Below are 18,742 nucleotides of genomic sequence, written 5' to 3'. Positions count from 1 at the left end.
GACGTAAGGGTTTGACCTCATCGAGGGCCCCGAACCTGGGTAAATCGCTCTCCCCGCTTGTCTGTGAACCGATGTCTCGTGTCAGCCTACAGGATTCCGTCAACCCTAAACCCCTACCGGAGGGCATTGGCGAGGAGTACCCTCGACAAGCGGTGCCGCCAGCTCCCCGCCGTGAACCTCCAACGCACCCTCTGCAAGCTCTGGGTCCGGCACGGCCGCAACCTTGTGTCGCAGAAAGACCAACGAACCCCGAACCACCTCCGGCCCAGCACTTCGCCGTGGTCTCCCAACGCATCTTGCTCCAGCCACCTAATCGAAGCGTGAACCCCGGCCGCCCGGAGCCCATGCCCTGCGGAGACCACCCCGGAGCTTCGCGGCTCCCACCTTGGTCCACGCTGGATCAAGGAAATCCCCGAGACACACCGGCGACGGACCAGATCTGAGCACCGGGGCGGACTCCGTCGCCTCAGGATGCGCCTCCCCATCCTCTTCTTCGTCGGAGCCGTCTCCCGCCAGGGCCCAGAACCGCGACCGGCCCTGTCGCGACTCCTCCGATGGCTGAGCCTTCGCCGGGGACCCTCGCCGGCGCTCGGCAGATGGGGGAACCCCGGCTTCGCCGCCCGCGTCGCCATCCCTGTCGCAGGAGCTCGTCGCAACGGTCATATTTTCGCCATCTCTCTCTCTCTCTCTCTTCACTGAAACTCGACTTCGACTTCTCGCCGTTCCTTGTCCGCTACAAGAGCGGACGCGTACGCCGCCTATGGGATCGTCCAGAGCCAACGCCGGTGTGGACTGATGACGCGTAAAGCACACGCCCGTTGGGAACCCCAAGTGGAAGGTGTGATGCGTACAGCAGCAAGTTTCCCTCAGTAAGAAACCAAGGTTTATCGAACCGGTAGGAGTCAAGAAGCACGTTGAAGGTTGATGGCGGAGGAGTGTAGTGCGGCGCAACACCAGGGATTCCGGCGCCAACGTGGAACCTGCACAACACAATCACAGAACTTTGCCCCAACGTAACAGCGAGGTTGTCAAACTCACCGGCTTGCTGTAAACAAAGGATTAGATGTATAGTGTGGATGATGATGGTTGTTTGCGAAGAACAGTAAAGAACAATTGTAGCAGTTTGTATTTCAGATGTAAAGAATAGGACCGGGGTCCACAGTTCACTAGCGGTGTCTCTCCCATAAGATAGCAAATGTTGGGTGAACAAATTACAGTTGGGCAATTGACAAATAAAGAAGGCATAACAATGCACATACATATATCATGATGAGTACTATGAGATTTAATCAGGGCATTACGACAAAGTACATGAGACCGCTATCCGACATGCATCTATGCCTAAAAAGTCCACTTTCGGGTTATCATCCGAACCCCTTCCGGTATTAAGTTGTAAACAACGGACAATTCCATTAAGTATGGTGCGTAATGTAATCAACACAAATATCCTTAGACAAAGCATCGATGTTTTATCCCTAGTGGCAACAAGCACATCCACAACCTTAGAACTTTACGTCATCTGTCCCAGATTTAATGGAGGCATGAACCCACTATCGAGCATAAATACTCCCTCTTGGAGTCACAAGTATCAATTTGGCCAGAGCCTCTACTAGCAACGGAGAGCATGCAAGAACATAAATAACATATATGATAGATTGATAATCAACTTTACATGGTATTCAATATCCATCGAATCCCAACAAACACAACATGAAGGATTACAAATAGATGATCTTGATCATGATAGGCAGCTCACAAGATCTAACATGATAGCACAATGGGGAGAAGACGACCATCTAGCTACTGCTATGGACCCATAGTCCAGGGGTGAACTACTCACACATCGATCCGGAGGCGATCATGGCGATGAAGAGACCTCCGGGAGATGATTCCCCTCTCCGGCAGGGTGCCGGAGGCGATCTCCTGAATCCCCGAGATGGGATTGGCGGCGGCGGCGTCTCGTAAGGTTTTCCGTATCGTGGCTCTCGGTACTGGGGGTTTCGCGACGGAGGCTTTAAGTAGGCGGAAGGGCAGGTCGGGAGGCGTCACGGGGCCCCACACACCGACAGGCGGGCCGCGCCGCGGCCCCACTTCGTCTCCCCCTCCGGTCCTTCCGGAAGCTTCGTGGAAAAATAGGCCCACGGGCGTTGATTTCGTCCAATTCCGAGAATATTTCCTTACTAGGATTTCTGAAACCAAAAACAGCAGAAAACGACAAGCTGGCTCTTCGGCATCTCGTCAATAGGTTAGTGCCGGAAAATGCATAAATATGACATATAATGTGTATAAAACATGTGAGTATCATCATAAAAGTAGCATGGAACATAAGAAATTATAGATACGTTTGGGACGTATCAAGCATCCCCAAGCTTAGTTCCTACTCGCCCTCGAGTAGGTAAACGATAACAAAGATAATTTCTGAAGTGACATGCTATCATAATCTTGATCATACTATTGTAAAGCATATGAGATGAATGCAGCGATTCGAAGCAATGATGAAGATAATGAGTAAACAAATGAATCATATAACAAAGACTTTTCATGAATAATACTTTCAAGACAAGCATCAATAAGACTTGCATAAGAGTTACTCATAAAGCAATAGATTCAAAGTAAAAGCATTGAAGCAACATAAAGGAAGATAAAGTTTCAGCGGTTGCTTTCAACTTCAACATGTATATCTCATGGATAATTGTCAACACAAAGCAATATAACAAGTGCAATAAGTAAACATGTAAGAATCAATGCACACAGTTGATACAAGTGTTTGCTTCTAAGATAGAAAGAATAGGCAAACCGACTCAACAATAAAGTAGAAGATAGGCCCTTCGCAGAGAGGAAGCATTGATTACTATATTTGTGCTAGAGCTTTTCATTTTGAAAACAAGAAACAATTTTGTCAACGGTAGTAATAAAGCATATGAGTTATGTATAAGACATCTTATAAGTTGCAAGCCTCATGCATAGTATACTAATAGTGCTCGCACCTTGTCCTAATTAGCTTGGGTGAACACGGATTATCATTGCATAACATATGTTTCAACCAAGTGTCACAAAGGGGTACCTCTATGCCGCCTGTACAAAGGTCTAAGGAGAAAGCTCGCATTGGATTTCTCGCTTTTGATTATTCTCAACTTAGACTTCCATACCGGGACAACATAGACAACAGATAATGGACTCCTCTTTAATGCATAAGCATTCAACAACAGTTATTATTCTCATAAGAGATTGAGGATTAGCTGTCCATACTGAAACTTCCACCATGAATCATGGCTTTAGTTAGCGGCCCAATGTTCTTCTCTAACAGTATGCATACTCAAACCATTTAATTGTGAGAACCGCCCTTACTTCAGACAAGACGAACATGCATAGCAACTCACATGGTATTCAACAAAGGTAAAAGAGTTGATGGCGTCCCCAGAAAACATGGTTACGGCTCAACAAGCAACTTACTAAGAAATAAGACACATAAGTACATATTCTTCACCACGATAGTTTTTAAGCTATTTTGTCCCATGAGCTATATATTGCAAAGGTAAAGAATAGAAATTTTAAAGGTAGCACTCAAGTAATTTACTTTGTAATGGCGGATAAATACCATGTGGTAGGTAGGTATGGTGGACACAAATGGCATGGTTATTGGCTCAAGGATTTGGATGCACGAGAAGAATTCCTCTCAATACAAGGCTAGGCTAGCAAGGTTGTTTGAAGCAAACTCAAGTATAAAAGGTGCAGCAAAGCTCACATATGAACATATTGTAGCTATTATAAGACTTTACATTGTCTCCTTGTTGTTCAAACACCTCAACCAGAAAATATCTAGACTCTAGAGATCAATCATGCAAACCAAATTTTACAAGCTCTATGTAGTTATTCATTAATGAGTACAAGGTACATGATGCAAGAGCTTAAACAAGATCTATATGAGCACAACAATTGCCAAGTATCACATTATTCAAGACATTAAACCATTTACCACATGCGGCATTTTCCGTTTCCAACCATATAACAATGAATGAAATAGTTCAACTTTCGCAATGAACATTAAAGATAAAGCTAAGAACACATGTGTTCATACGAAACAGCGGAGCGTGTCTCTCTCCCAAACAAAGAATGCTAGGATCCGATTTATTCAAACAAAAACAAAAATAAAAATAAACAGACGCTCCAAGTAAAGCGCATAAGATGTGACGGAATAAAAATATAGTTTCACTAGAGGACCTGATAAGTTGTCGATGAAGAAGGGATGCCTTGGGCATCCCCAAGCTTAGACGCTTGAGTCTTCTTAAAATATGCAGGGATGAACCACGGGGGCATCCCCAAGCTTTGACTTTTCACTCTTCTTGATCATATTGTATCATCCTCCTCTCTTGACCCTTGAAAACTTCCTCCACACCAAACTCGAAACAAACTCATTAGAGGGTCAGTGCATAATTCATATATTCAGAGGTGACATAATCATTCTTAACACTTCTGTACATTGCACAAAGCTACTCAAAGTTAATGGAACAAAGAAATCCATCAAACATAGCAAAACAGGCAATGCGAAATAAAAGGCAGAATCTGTCAAAACAGAACAGTTCGTAAAGATGAATTTTAAAGTGGCACCAGACTTGCTCAGATGAAAATGCCCAAATTGAATGAAAGTTGCGTACATATCTGAGGACCACGCACGTAAATTGGCAGATTTTTCTAAGCTACCTACAGAGAGGCAGGTCGAAATTCGTGACAGCAAGAAATCTGTTTCTGCGCAGCCATCCAAATCTAGTATTGGCTTTACTATCAAAGACTTTACTTGGCACAACAATGCAATAAAATAAATATAAGGAGAGGTTGCTACAGTAGTAAACAACTTCCAAGACTCAAATATAAAATAAAGTGCAGAAGTGAAATGATGGGTTGTCTCCCATAAGCGCTTTTCTTTAACGCATTTCAGCTAGGCGCAGAAAGTGTGTATCAAGTATTATCAAGAGATGGAGCATCAACATCATAATTTGTTCTAATAATAGAATCATAAGGTAACTTCATTCTCTTTCTAGGGAAGTGTTCCATACCTTTCTTAAGAGGAAATTGATATTTAATATTACCTTCCTTCATATCAATGGTAGCACCAACAGTTCGAAGAAAAGGTCTTCCCAATATAATGGGACAGGATGCATTGCATTCAATATCAAAGACAACAAAATCAACGGGGACAAGGTTATTGTTAACCATAATACGAACATTATCAATCCTCCCCAAAGGTTTCTTTATAGCATTATCAACAAGATTAACATCCAAACAAAAATTCTTCAATGGTGGCAAGTCAAGCATATCATAAATTTTCTTAGGCATAACAGAGATACTTGCACCAAGATCACATAAAGCATTACAATCAAGATCATTGACCCTCATCTTAATGATAGGCTCCCAACCATCTTCTAACTTTCTAGGAATAGAGGTTTCAAGTTTTAGTTTCTCCTCTCTTGCTTTTATGAGAGCATTTGTAATGTGTTTTGTGAAGGCTAAATTTATAGCACTAGCGTTGGGACTTTTAGCAAGCTTTTGTAAGAACTTTATAACTTCAGAGATGTGACAATCATCAAAGTCTAAACCATTATGATCTACAGCAATGGAACCATTGTCCCCAATATTTTGAAAAATTTCAGCAGTTTTATCAGTTTCAGCAATTTTAGCAGTTTCAGGTAATTTTGCACGCTTTGCACTAGGAGTAGTAACATTGCCAACACCAATTATTTTACCATTGATAGTAGGAGGTGTAGCAACATGTGAATCATTAATATTACTAGTGGTGGTAATAGTCCAAACTTTAGCTACATTATTCTCTTTAGCTAGTTTTTCGTTTTCTTCTCTTTCCCACCTAGCATGCAATTCGGCCATCAATCTAATATTCTCATTAATTCGAACTTGAATGGCATTTACTGTAGTAACAATTTTATTTTCAATATCGTCAGGTTTAGCAGCCATTTTATTAATTAGGGAGGATTGTGACGCAGACAGGTATGAGATTCGGTTTTCAGCATTTGAAATCTTAGTTTGCAAACCCGAAATCCCCATATTCAAATTTTCAAGTTGATTTCCTATATTTCTCAACAAGGTAGATTGTTCATTCATAGTTTTAGTAAACAATTGATTTTGCTCATATTGTGATTGCATGAAGCTCCTAGTGGATCTTTCAATTTCTAGCATATTTTCCTCATATCTACCGTAAGAATGATCATTACCACTAGCAGGATATGTCCTATAGTTGTTACTAGAATTGTTCCTATAAGCATTGTTGTTGAAATTATTATTTTTAATGAAATTCACATCAACATGTTCTTCTTGGGCAACCAATGAAGCTAAAGGAGCATTATTAGGATCAGCATTAGATCTACCATTCACAAGCATAGACATAATAGCATCAATCTTATCACTCAAGGATGAGGTTTCTTCAACAGAATTTACCTTCTTACCTTGTGGAGCTCTTTCCGTGTGCCATTCAGAGTAATTTGTCATCATATCATCAAGAAGCTTTGTTGCCGCCCCAAAGTGATGGACATAAAGGTACCTCCAGCAGCTGAATCCAATAGGTTCCGCGAAGAAAAATTCAATCCTGCATAAAAGGTTTGGATGATCATCCAAGTAGTCAGTCCATGGGTTGGGCAATTTTTTACCAAAGATTTCATTCTCTCCCATGCTTGAGCAACATGTTCATTATCTAATTGCTTGAAATTCATTATGCTACTTCTCAAAGATATAATTTTAGCGGGAGGATAATATCTACCAATAAAAGCATCCTTACATTTAGTCCAAGAATCAATACTATTTCTAGGCAGAGATAGCAACCAATCTTTAGCTCTTCCTCTTAAAGAGAAAGGAAACAATTTTAATTTTATAATCTCACCATCTACATTCTTATACTTTTGCATTTCACATAGTTCAACAAAGTTATTAAGATGGGCAGCAGCATCATCAGAACTAACACCAGAAAATTGCTCTCTCATAACAAGATTCAGTAAAGCAGGTTTAATTTCAAAGAATTCTGCTGTAGTAGCAGGTGGACCAATATGTGTGCATAGGAAATCATTATTATTTGTGCTAGTGAAGCACACAACTTAGTATTCTCAACAGTACCTATTTTAGCAGTAGTAAATAAAGCAAACTAAATAAAGTAAATGCAAGTAACTAATTTTTTGTGTTTTTGATATAGAGAACAAGACAATAAATAAAGTAAAGCTAGCAACTAATTTTTTTGTGTTTTGATATAAGTGCAGCAAACAAAGTAGTAAATAAAATAAAGCAAGACAAAAACAAAGTAAAGAGATTGGAAGTGGGAGACTCCCCTTGCAGCGTGTCTTGATCTCCCCGGCAACGGCGCCAGAAATTTAGCTGCTGGCTTGCAGTTGACGTGGGAGATAGAAATCTTTGTGGTGTAACTTTTCTTCAGGTCCCCGGCAACGACGCCAGAAATTTAGCTTGATGACGCGTAAAGCACACGCCCGTTGGGAACCCCAAGTGGAAGGTGTGATGCGTACAGCAGCAAGTTTCCCTCAGTAAGAAACCAAGGTTTATCGAACCAGTAGGACTCAAGAAGCACGTTGAAGGTTGATGGCGGAGGAGTGTAGTGCGGCGCAACACCAGGGATTCCGGCGCCAACGTGGAACCTGCACAACACAATCATAGAACTTTGTCTCAACGTAACAGCGAGGTTGTCAATCTCACCGGCTTGCTGTAAACAAAGGATTAGATGTATAGTGTGGATGATGATGGTTGTTTGCGAAGAACAGTAAAGAACAATTGCAGCAGTTTGTATTTCAGATGTAAAGAATAGGACCGGGGTCCACAGTTCACTAGCGGTGTCTCTCCCATAAGATAGCAAATGTTGGGTGAACAAATTACAGTTGGGCAATTGACAAATAAAGAAGGCATAACAATGCACATACATATATCATGATGAGTAGTATGAGATTTAATCAGGGCATTACGATAAAGTACATAGACCGCTATCCAGCATGCATCTATGCCTAAAAAGTCCACTTTCAGGTTATCATCCGAACCCCCTCCAGTACTAAGTTGTAAACAACAGACAATTGCATTAAGTATGGTGCGTAATGTAATCAACACAAATATCCTTAGACAAAGCATCGATGTTTTATCCCTAGTGGCAACAACACATCCACAACCTTAGAACTTTCTGTCATCGTCCCAGATTTAATGGAGGCATGAACCCACTATCGAGCATAAATACTCCCTCTTGGAGTCACAAGTATCAACTTGGCCAGAGCCTCTACTAGCAACGGAGAGCATGCAAGAACATAAATAATATATATGATAGATTGATAATCAACTTGACATAGTATTCAATATCCATCGGATCCCAACAAACACAACATGAAGGATTACAAATAGATGATCTTGATCATGATAGGCAGCTCACAAGATCTAACATGATAGCACAATGGGGAGAAGACGACCATCTAGCTACTGCTATGGACCCATAGTCCAGGGGTGAACTACTCACACATCGATCCGGAGGCGATCATGGCGATGAAGAGACCTCCGGGAGATGATTCCCCTCTCCGGCAGGGTGCCGGAGGCGATCTCCCGAATCCCCCGAGATGGGATTGGCGGCGGCGGCGTCTCTGTAAGGTTTTCCGTATCGTGGCTCTCGGTACTGGGGGTTTCGCGACGGAGGCTTTAAGTAGGCGGAAGGGCAGGTCAGGAGGCGTCACGGGGGCCCCACACAACAGGGCCGCGCGGGCCCCCTCTAGGCCGCGCCGCCCTAGTGTGGCGGCGCCCCGTGGCCCCACTTCGTCTCCCCTCCGGTCTTCTGGAAGCTTCGTGGAAAAATAGGCCCCTGGGCGTTGATTTCGTCCAATTCCGAGAATATTTCCTTACTAGGATTTCGAAACCAAAAACAGCAGAAAACAGACAATCGGCTCTTCGGCATCTCGTCAATAGGTTAGTGCCGGAAAATGCATAAATATGACATATAATGTGTATAAAACATGTGAGTATCATCATAAAAGTAGCATGGAACATAAGAAATTATAGATACGTTTGGGACGTATCATGGACGCTGCCACCGGCGTCACCTGCAAGGACGTCCTCATCGACGCCGACTCCAGCCTCGCCGCGTGGCTCTACCTGCCCAAGGCCATCCCGACCACCCAGAAGCTCCCCGTTTCCTCAACGCGGTCCACTCGGCCTTCTCCGCGGTGCACCACCGCTTCCTTAACACGCTCGTGGCCGCGGCCGGCGTCGTCGCCGTGTCCGTCGACTACCGCCTTGCGCCCGAGCACCCGCTCCCCGCCGCCTACGACAACGCGTGGGCCGCGCTCCGGTGGACCCTCGCGAGCTGCGCCGGGCGGGACCAGGAAGAGCCGTGGCTGGCCGAGCACGGTGACGCCGCGCGCCTCTTCGTCGCGGGCGACAGCACCGTCGCCAACATCGCGCACAACGTCGCGATGAAGGCCGGCGGAGCGCGGATCGAGGGGATGCATGCTGCTCCTGCACCCGTTCTTCCGCGGCAAGGACCTCCTACCGTCGGAGGGCGCGGACCCCAGGTTCGCGTGGAGGGTGGAGAGGACGTGGGGCTTCGTGTGCGCGGGGAGGTACGGGATCGACCACCGGTTCATCAACCCGATGGCGATGCCGGCGGAGCGGTGGGCTGCGCTCGGCTGCCGGCGAGCTCCGCTCATCGTGGCGGGGCTCGACACGCTGCGGGACAGATGCTAGAGGTACGTGGAGACGCTGAGGGGGAGCGCGTGGGGCGGCGAGGAGGCGGTGCTGTACGAGACCAACAGCGAGGGGCATGTCTACTTCCTCGAGAAATCCGGTCGGGGCGACAAGGCGGACAAGGAGATGGACGCCGTCGTCTCCTTCATCAAAGGAAGACAGATTGGCTCGTAGGATCCACCTGCTGACCATTGTGAAATGGTAGCACGCCGGTGAGGTCAGATCGTCCATGAGGGATGTTTAAGCCGTGTTTTCCTAAGTATGCAGGCAAGCCGGTGATCCGAAGTATTCTTGCTTTCCTTCTTTCTTTCTTCCCAAGAGTTATGAGTTATACTTTTCTTCTCTTTGTTTGCGAATCATGAGCTATAATTAGCCCGTATTTTTAGGACTGTATAATTCAAATCTAGTTGGTTTTCAATTTGCGAACAATCACTTTTTTCGGTCAGTTACATGTCGCCACGTCATTCGTTTTCATTCTTGTCGCGTGCGTTGACAGAAATTTTTGCGAGCTGTATTGGGCAGGAGTGTCATTTGATTTTGAGTCCATCTACATGCAGTGGACCTAAAAAGCCATTAACAAGACCAAATCTGAGTAGAAGATATGGGTACCACTAGATAGAGACCAACCTTCGTAAAAGAAAAAATCTTTCCGTACACGTGTCCAACGCTGGAGCACCCGCACGCGGGTACGAACGACGCGCGAGTACCGAACCAGCAACCACGCGCGCGATTCGCGCGAGTACTGAACCGAGCTCAAGCAAGTAGTACCGTCCACGTCGAGACCAAGTGACCAACCATGCATACGCGGAATTCTGCGCGAATGATTTCCTAGCTAGCCAAATCGATCGGAGTGCTAAATGTAGCTCACGAAAAATGACGCGATAAACACCTTGAGTACAGTTTCGTACAAAGCACGAGTACAATTACATATGGAGCACGAGTATAGTTGAACACACGGGTGAGTACAGGTATATTCACGCACATGAGCAGGTACAACTGCGCACACAAGCAGGTACAGATCGCGACACACGTACGCAGTACGTATGTAAGTACAGATCACGCATACTGAACGAGTACAGATCGCGCACACGAGTAAGTACTGATATAGAAGTACAGTCGCGCACACGAGCAAGTACTAGTACAGAAATACAGTCGCGCACACGAGCAAGTACTGATACAGTAGCGCACACGAGTAAGTACAATTACTTAGTAAAGGGAAAAACTGCATCACGTACAGTAAAAACAGAAGTACTTACCAGTTGAAGCACAGGTACAATTAGGTACATACCACGATTACAACCATACTAGTATTGGAAGTACGCAAAAAAGTATTCCAAAACCTATTAACATGGGATCTAGTTTTGAAGATCTCGACACGAGGATCTCAAAAGTGAAAATGGATCGTAATTTGGACTTACGGTTCTCAAGATATTTCATTTTGAAAAAACGAATCTAGAAAAATAAAGGGAAAAGCTGATACAACGCAGCCCCCATCTGCCTTCTCTCTCCTCTCTCATCCCCATCTTGCTTCCCCTTGCGACACGTGGCGAGCAGAGAGACCACTTCCCAGGGATTTTCTGGTACCACAGCGCGTCACTTATCGCTTGCGGAGCGAGTTATCTTCCCTTCGCGAAGGTCGGTCTTTTTCTAACGATTTCGTACCTATTAGGCTTCCACCCGTACTTTTAGTTATGCTACATGGGTTTGGCCTTTTAACGTTTGTGCAGCCCACATGCTTCCAACACGACTTCCCAGGAATTCAAGGATTCCTATAAACCGATTAGGTCAGTCGTTACCACGCGCCACACACCCTCCGCGTGCGGTATGGGCCAGCCTGGTAGGCCCAGTTCACGGTGTACTTCGTTTTTCTATTTTTTTGTTTTGTTTTGTTTTGTTTTTTCTTTTTTTCTTTTTTGTTTTTTGTTTTCTCTTTTGTTTATTTTTATTTTTTCAGACTTGAACATATTAAGATTTAAAAAATTGTTGAGATTGTGAAAAGTATTCTGTTCAAAAAATGTTCGCATTTTTTAAAAAATATATTTAAAACAATGTTCAAATCTCAAAAAATGTTCAATCCCAAAAATTGTTCACAGTTCAAAAATGTTCAATCTCATAAAATATTCAAATTTATTCAATATTCAATCTCAAAAATGTTCAAATTTAAAACTATTCAAACTTTAAAATTGTTCAAGTTTTGAAAAAAAATCAAAAAATGTTCAAATTTTAAAGTGTTGAATTTAAAAAAAAATCATAGTTTGAAAAAATCTGGAAAAATAGTTTCATAAAAAATGATAAATTTTAAAAAAGAAAAATATTAGTAACAGAAAAGAAACAAAAAAAAGAGAAGAGAAAAAGAGAAAAGAATCATACCTGAGCTAATGGGCCGCGGCCCAGCCAACCCGACCTGGTGTGGCACCCCACACGAGCATCTTTACTAGAGGTTGGTGGTTGTACGTTAAACCGTGGTACGTCAAAAGAACCAGTTTGTTCGTGAAGAAAATCGGGCCTACGAAAAAAATAAGCGAAGGGGTTCGCGTTCCTTCTCCCGAGCGAGAAAAAACCGGATGGAGCGAACCTCCACGTCCCGCACGTATCCCTGAAGAAAACAACTCCACATCCAGCACGTTTATTCTTCCCTTGCACGGACGTTTCCTCTGCTCCCCGGATTTTCCTTGTACAGATACGGTGAGGTGAGAATGTGAGATCGACGAGATCGATCACCATGGAAACTGCCTCCTCTCGAGCACCAGGCTCGGCGCCGTCGTCCTCTAAGCTGAGCCGCTGCACCAAGCGGACGACCGCCTCAGGCGCTAGACACACACGCGCGCTGTGTGCGGGCATCGGAAGCTGAGAGGCGCTCGGCTGCTCGAGGCGTGGGGTAGAGGCGCTGCTGCAGGAGGGGACCGGGACGAACGGCAGCAGGGAAGCATCCTGGGGGTGGCGCCGGCGCCGACGAGGTAGAAGCCCTTCGGCTCCCGCGGCGACGACGAGTCGACGATGCAGGAGTACCCATAGGACGCCCGGGTGATAGAGCTGCCGGCGAGGCAGAGGAAATCATGGCTGGCCGCGGCGAGCCGGAAAATGAGCCGGCGGAGGTGGTGGCTGGATGTACTCCGCCAAATAGCCGGCAGCCACCCTGCACATATGGCTATGCGTCATTCGACCGCGCGACGCATCCGCTGCTATTCACTGACGGAGGAAAGCTCAAACCGAGATCCCACCGCTGATTTTTTTTTCTCCGGGATGAATCACCGAGCTGTCGATTGCCCGACCATGCGAACCAGTCACATACATCGCCGTTGGCCCCCGGGTCACTCCCTTTACCCTCCGCCCATTTGGCCCAGCTCCCGCCGCTGTCGGTAGAGAGAAAGAGAGCTCATGAGATATGGGGAAAAGTTTAGAACGTGCTTCTCTCTCCCATTTGGGCCCATGGTGATGTATTCATTCCTTATTTCCGTGTATGATGTGAACGGCACCTATAGCACACAGATTTCAATTTTGTTGTTGATTAATTGCTGTATTTATAAACTTAGATCAATCACACATTCAATCAAGAAAGACGGTAAATCGTTGAAGGATGATACGAGAAACCCAATTTTAGCATGATTAAGCATATAAATTCATGATTTTTTATTGGTTATTGTAGTTTTGTAATGATATATTGTTTTTTCGATTTGACTTGAAATGTTGAGATATTAACCAATCTATACCCCTACAACCAACTATTTTTAATAAAAATTGAAAACTTAAAAATATTTGAACTATTTGGGTATATATTAGCATTCGAGAGTGGCTAAATGGCTCCCTAGCTACATGTAGCTTGTTTTTGGAAAAAATCGAAAAAAGTATTTTAAAATTTCAAAAAAAATCAGAACAAAAAATCTCGATGTAGATAATAATAAATTCTACTACTGTGCAAAAAAAATTAGTCCTAAATTCGTAGTATTTTGGTCTCAGCAAATAACAAATCTTGATTTCATCATTGGTGAATAGTAATGAACAGTACGCTATAATCTAGATTTTTGTCATTTTTATTGAGGAAAGAATACAATGTATTTTGATCGATATTGATAGATTCCAACATTCTCTACATCTATGTATTTTTGTTCAAATTTTTCTAGAACTGTAAAATCAATTTTTTGAAGTTTTTGAGAGAAAAAAGAAACCGGGCTACAAAAGAGGTTTTCACATTCACACATGCTCCTTATCAAATAATATATACGAATTGAAAAATAATCCTTATCTTTTACCCTTTTGTGTGCAACATTACTATTTGTTTTCCAATGCGCAATAATATACTTCCTCCGTTCACTAATATAAGATAATTAAGACATTTAAAAATGAATTACATACGAATAAAAATGAGTGAAGCTACGTACTAAAAGTGGACTAAATAAGGATCAAAATGAGTGAATTAAAAAATAAAAGGTTTTTTATTAGTGAACGGAGAGAGTAACATAAGACATGGCTAAAAGAGAAACTTGACCGGGGAAAAAACTAAGATCCGCAGCAACGCGCGGACACTTAGCTAGTATTTATATGATCAGAAAGTAAAACATCTATTATTTTAATGATATATATTTTATAATATATATCTTTTATTATTACAGCTAAATTTATGATCTAGAAATATGCGCAAGACCTATGAACCACGACGAAGATAGTAGTATACATTTGTGTACTACATACACATATGTAGAGGAACAAACAACATGCAGAAAATAAAGCAAAACTCATTGCGGGCAGCCAAAAGAAACAAATCAAAAGATCAATTCAGGAAGTGGATCCTACAATCCAGCCAGCCGTCTTCCTTTGATGAAGGAGACGACGGCGTCCATCTCTTTGTCCGCCTTGTCGCCCCAGCCGGATTTCTCGAGGAAGTAGACATGCCCCTCGCCGTCGGTCTCGTACAGCACCGCCTCCTCGCCGCCCCACGCGCTTCCCCTCAGCGTATCCACGTACCTCCGGCCTCTGTCCCGCAGCGTGTCGAGCCCAGCCACGGTGACCAGAGCTCGCCGGCAGCCGAGCGCCGCCCACTCCTCTGCCGGCATCGCCAGCGGGTTGATGAACGGGTGGTCGATCCCGTACCTCCCCGCGCACGCGAAGCCCCACGTCCTCTCCACCCTCTGCGAGAACCTGGGGTCGGCGCCCTCCGACGGCAGGAGGTCCTTGCCGCGGAAGTACGGGTGCAGAAGCACCATCCCCTCGATCCGCGCGCCGCCAGCCTTCATCGCGACGTTGTGCGCGATGTTGGCGCCGGCGCTGTCGCCCGCGACGAAGACGCGCGCGGCGTCGCCGTGCTCGGCCAGCCACGGCTCCTCCTGCCCGGCAGCGGGCGCGCAGCTCGCCAGGGTCCACCTGAGCGCGGCCCACGCGTCGTCGTAGGCGGCGGGGAGCGGGTGCTCCGGCACGAGGCGGTAGTCGACGGACACGGCGACGGCGCCGGCCGCGGCCACGAGCGCGTTCAGGAAGCGGTGGTGCACGGCGGAGAAGGCCGTGTGGACGGCGAAGGCGCCGCCGTGGAAGTAGACGAGGATGGGGAGCTTCTTGGAGCGCGGGAGGACGCCCTTGGGCAGGTAGAGCCGCGCGGCGAGGCCGGCGTCCGCGTCGATGACCACGTCCTTGCAGGTGACGCCGGTGGCGGCGTCCACGCCGGCGTTGACTCTGGACGAGCCCATGAGGCGGTGGACGCGCCCGCTCTTGTAGCGCACGAGGAACGGCGAGAAGTCGAAATCGACCTCCGTGTCCGGATCCATGGCCACAATCGCGTTCGAGTTTCCAACAAGGTGGTGCGAGTATGCGATTGCAGTTTTGCAGCACGCATCAGGACTGCCGGAGTAAATAAAAACAGGAGCGATCCAGTTCCAGTGGGCATCAACACGGATGTTGTCGTGATTCGAATTAATTATTTCATCCAGTTTGGAATGGAGATGGAATCACGAGGCACACATTGCACTAACAATTTGTTGTTGGAAGGAGGGTTTCGCAGCTGACTCATAAGTATGACGTGCATGGTGCCGTCGATGGTGGCAGCCATTTTGCGCGATGACGATTACAGTTACAAAGTGAGTGTTTGTTAGTTGAGTCAGCACAAGTGGCAGCAAAGTCCAAATAATGCGACATCCACGGACAACATTCCACGGCGGGGGGCACTTCGATCAAGTGCAGCAACATCGGATCAAGCAACGCATGAAAAGCCCAAAGATGGGTGCTATCCGATTGAAAGCAACTACTCCCATTGACCCGAAAGAGAGTGTAGGGATCTAGACGTGTTCTATCTCTCATCTTTTGGTATAGCTAGGGAAGGGAGCGTCGATCTAACCGCCACACATTTGAAGATAAGGACACGCGTCGAACATGCATACGTAGATCGACATGTACACAATTCAGTTGATGCATCAAGTAAAAATTAAATTTTCCATAAAAGAGGTTTTGAACTCGAGTCACGCAACAAGGCGGGGCGAGCGGCCAAGGAGGAGGCGAATTGCACGTGAACTCCGTCTCTTCTCACTCACTTGCAAGGACTAGAACAACAACTCTAATAAACCATTCCAACTCTCTCTAACTAGCGATATGGACTAAACTTTGTCCCCAATGATGCCCCAAGCTACCACTGCGATGGGTCTTGAGATTTCAGAAATTGTACGCCTATATGGATTGTTATCCTGGGCTACAACACATCTACATCCAACAATCCACCGCCAGATATCAGAGGCACATCATGTGGCACATTAGTTTCATACATTATTTAATATACCTACACTTCAGTTTAGACTGTTAAGTTGAACTTCCACCTAGATAAGGAGCTACGTTTGACTATAACTGGACAATAGATCAGGCCTTGCATTGACAGTCTTGCACATCAAGTTTCACTCAATGCCGACACAATACTAGGCTGCCATAGGTTTTCCCTCGGGTGGAGCTTATAAGTCATACTCATCAACCCTTCATGATCTTACTAGAGATTCACCCAAATCTTCCACACTGTGACCAACAATGTCACTTATATAGATGTGTTCTTTAAAGATTGCCTTATAGGACAGCGTCTCCTCTCATCAAGAGCCGCACAAAACACATTAAGACATAGTCATTCTGCTTTATAGTAGCTATGAGAGAATTGCATCTGCAGCGGAGTGGGAGTATAAAGTTTCTCTCAACTCAGTTGCTCTGATTTTTTTTTCCTAGGTTCTAATTCATAGGATCTCCAATCACATTGGTTGGGGCTTGGGTTACCCCCTTGGAAACTCACGTGAGTCTCAAACCCATCTCCATCGGCGCAAGATCTATCATGTGCTTGATAGTCCTTCTGTGAAAGGATAGGCCAGATTCTTAGTCGTTTGGACACAATCCAATGCAATAACTTCGGAGTTTTTTTAGTTTCCTGACAGCAATCTCCTCTTGACACGTCTTGAACTCTTCAAATTATCCTTAGAACTATTTACTTTGACAATCGAAGCTTGACCATCAAACTTCATGAGGATAGCCAGTATTGGTTTTCCAACCATAGGCAAGTCCGTCAAGAGCTCACAAAGCTATTCCGCTTCGACAGTAGTTGTATCTAATGATGTGAGTTCTGCTTTCATTGTTGACCTTGTTAAGATGGTCTGGTTGCCAGACTTCCAGAAAACAGCGCCACCTCCAAGAGTGAATACATATCCACTTGTGACTTTTATCTCATAAGCATCAAAGATCCAATCTAAATCATGATACCCTTCAAGTACCTTTGAAAAGCCAGTATAATGAATTCTGTAGCTCATGATTTCCTTTAGATAGCACATTACTCTCTCAAGAGCATGCCAATGATCATCTCTCGGGTTGGCTACAAACCAGCTAAATTTGCTCACAACAAACGATATGTCAGGTCTCATAGTGCAGGCTAAATACATGAGTGACCCAATAATTTCAGAGTATCTGAATTGATCTCTAGTTGACTTCTCATTATTTCTAAGCAACATACTATGATCATAAGGTGTGGGAGAAAATTTGCAATCAACATAGCCCAATATGCTCAACACCTTCTCAATATAATGAGATTGCACAAGTGTGAACCCGGCCATTATTTTCATTTATCGACGAGCTTGATGTTTAATAAAACATCGAATTTTCCAAGATCTTTCATCTCGAAACACTCTGATAGGAAGGTGTTGACCTCCTCAATCACTTTGAGACCTGTCCTAAAACTTAGTATGCCATCCACATACAAACATAGGACAACTCTCTCGCCCCCACCATGGCGGTGATACGTCTCCGACGTATCGATAATTTCTTATGTTCCATGCTTGTTTTATGACAATACCTACATGTTTTATACATACTTGATACGTCTCCGACGTATCGATAATTTCTTATGTTCTATGCCATATTATTGATGATACCTACATGTTTTATGCACACTTTATGTCATATTCGTGCATTTTCTGGAACTAACCTATTAACAAGATGCCGAAGTGTCGGTTCTCGTTTCTCGCTGTTTTTGGTTTCGAAATCCTAGTAACGAAATATTCTCGGAATTGGACGAAACGAAGACCCAGGGTCCTATTTTTCCACGGAGCTTCCAGAAGACCGAAGAACACACGAAGTGGGGCCACGAGGTGGCCAAACCATAGGGCGGCGCGGCCCAGGTCTTGGCCGCGCCGACCTATGGTGTGGGCCCCTCGTCTGGCCCCCGACTCTGCCCTTCCGCCTACTTAAAGCCTCCGTCGCGAAACCCCTGATGCGAAAAACCACGATACGGAAAACCTTACTGAGACGCCGCCGCCGCCGATCCCATCTCGGGGGATTCCGGAGATCTCCTCCGGCACCCTGCCGGAGAGGGGATTCATCTCCCGGAGGACTCTACACCGCCATGGTCACCTCCGGAGTGATGAGTGAGTAGTTCACCCCTGGACTATGGGTCCATAGCAGTAGCTAGATGGTTGTCTTCTCCTCATTGTGCTTCATTGTTGGATCTTGTGAGCTGCCTAACATGATCAAGATCATCTATCTCGTAATTCTATATGTTGTGTTTGTCGGGATCCGATGG

General features: G+C 45.1%; 1 protein-coding gene and 1 pseudogene across 1 annotated transcript; one reads left to right on the top strand and one right to left on the bottom strand.

Annotated features, from left to right (window-relative positions):
* Positions 1-554: 554 nt before the first annotated feature.
* Positions 555-9,894, top strand: LOC124651217 (annotated as a pseudogene).
* Positions 9,895-14,507: 4,613 nt separating this feature from the next.
* Positions 14,508-15,488, bottom strand: LOC124651205 (tuliposide A-converting enzyme 2, chloroplastic-like). Its single transcript, XM_047190335.1, has one exon. It carries the CDS (start codon positions 15,474-15,476, stop codon positions 14,508-14,510), a length of 969 nt encoding a protein of 322 aa, XP_047046291.1. The 5' UTR covers positions 15,477-15,488.
* Between the last annotated feature and the right edge of the window lie 3,254 nt (positions 15,489-18,742).

Source organism: Lolium rigidum, chromosome 1 (assembly GCF_022539505.1).
Source record: "Lolium rigidum isolate FL_2022 chromosome 1, APGP_CSIRO_Lrig_0.1, whole genome shotgun sequence".
Lineage (NCBI taxonomy): Eukaryota > Viridiplantae > Streptophyta > Magnoliopsida > Poales > Poaceae > Lolium > Lolium rigidum.
Note: the sequence above shows the minus strand (reverse complement) of the source record. Positions and strands in the feature narration are given on the sequence as shown.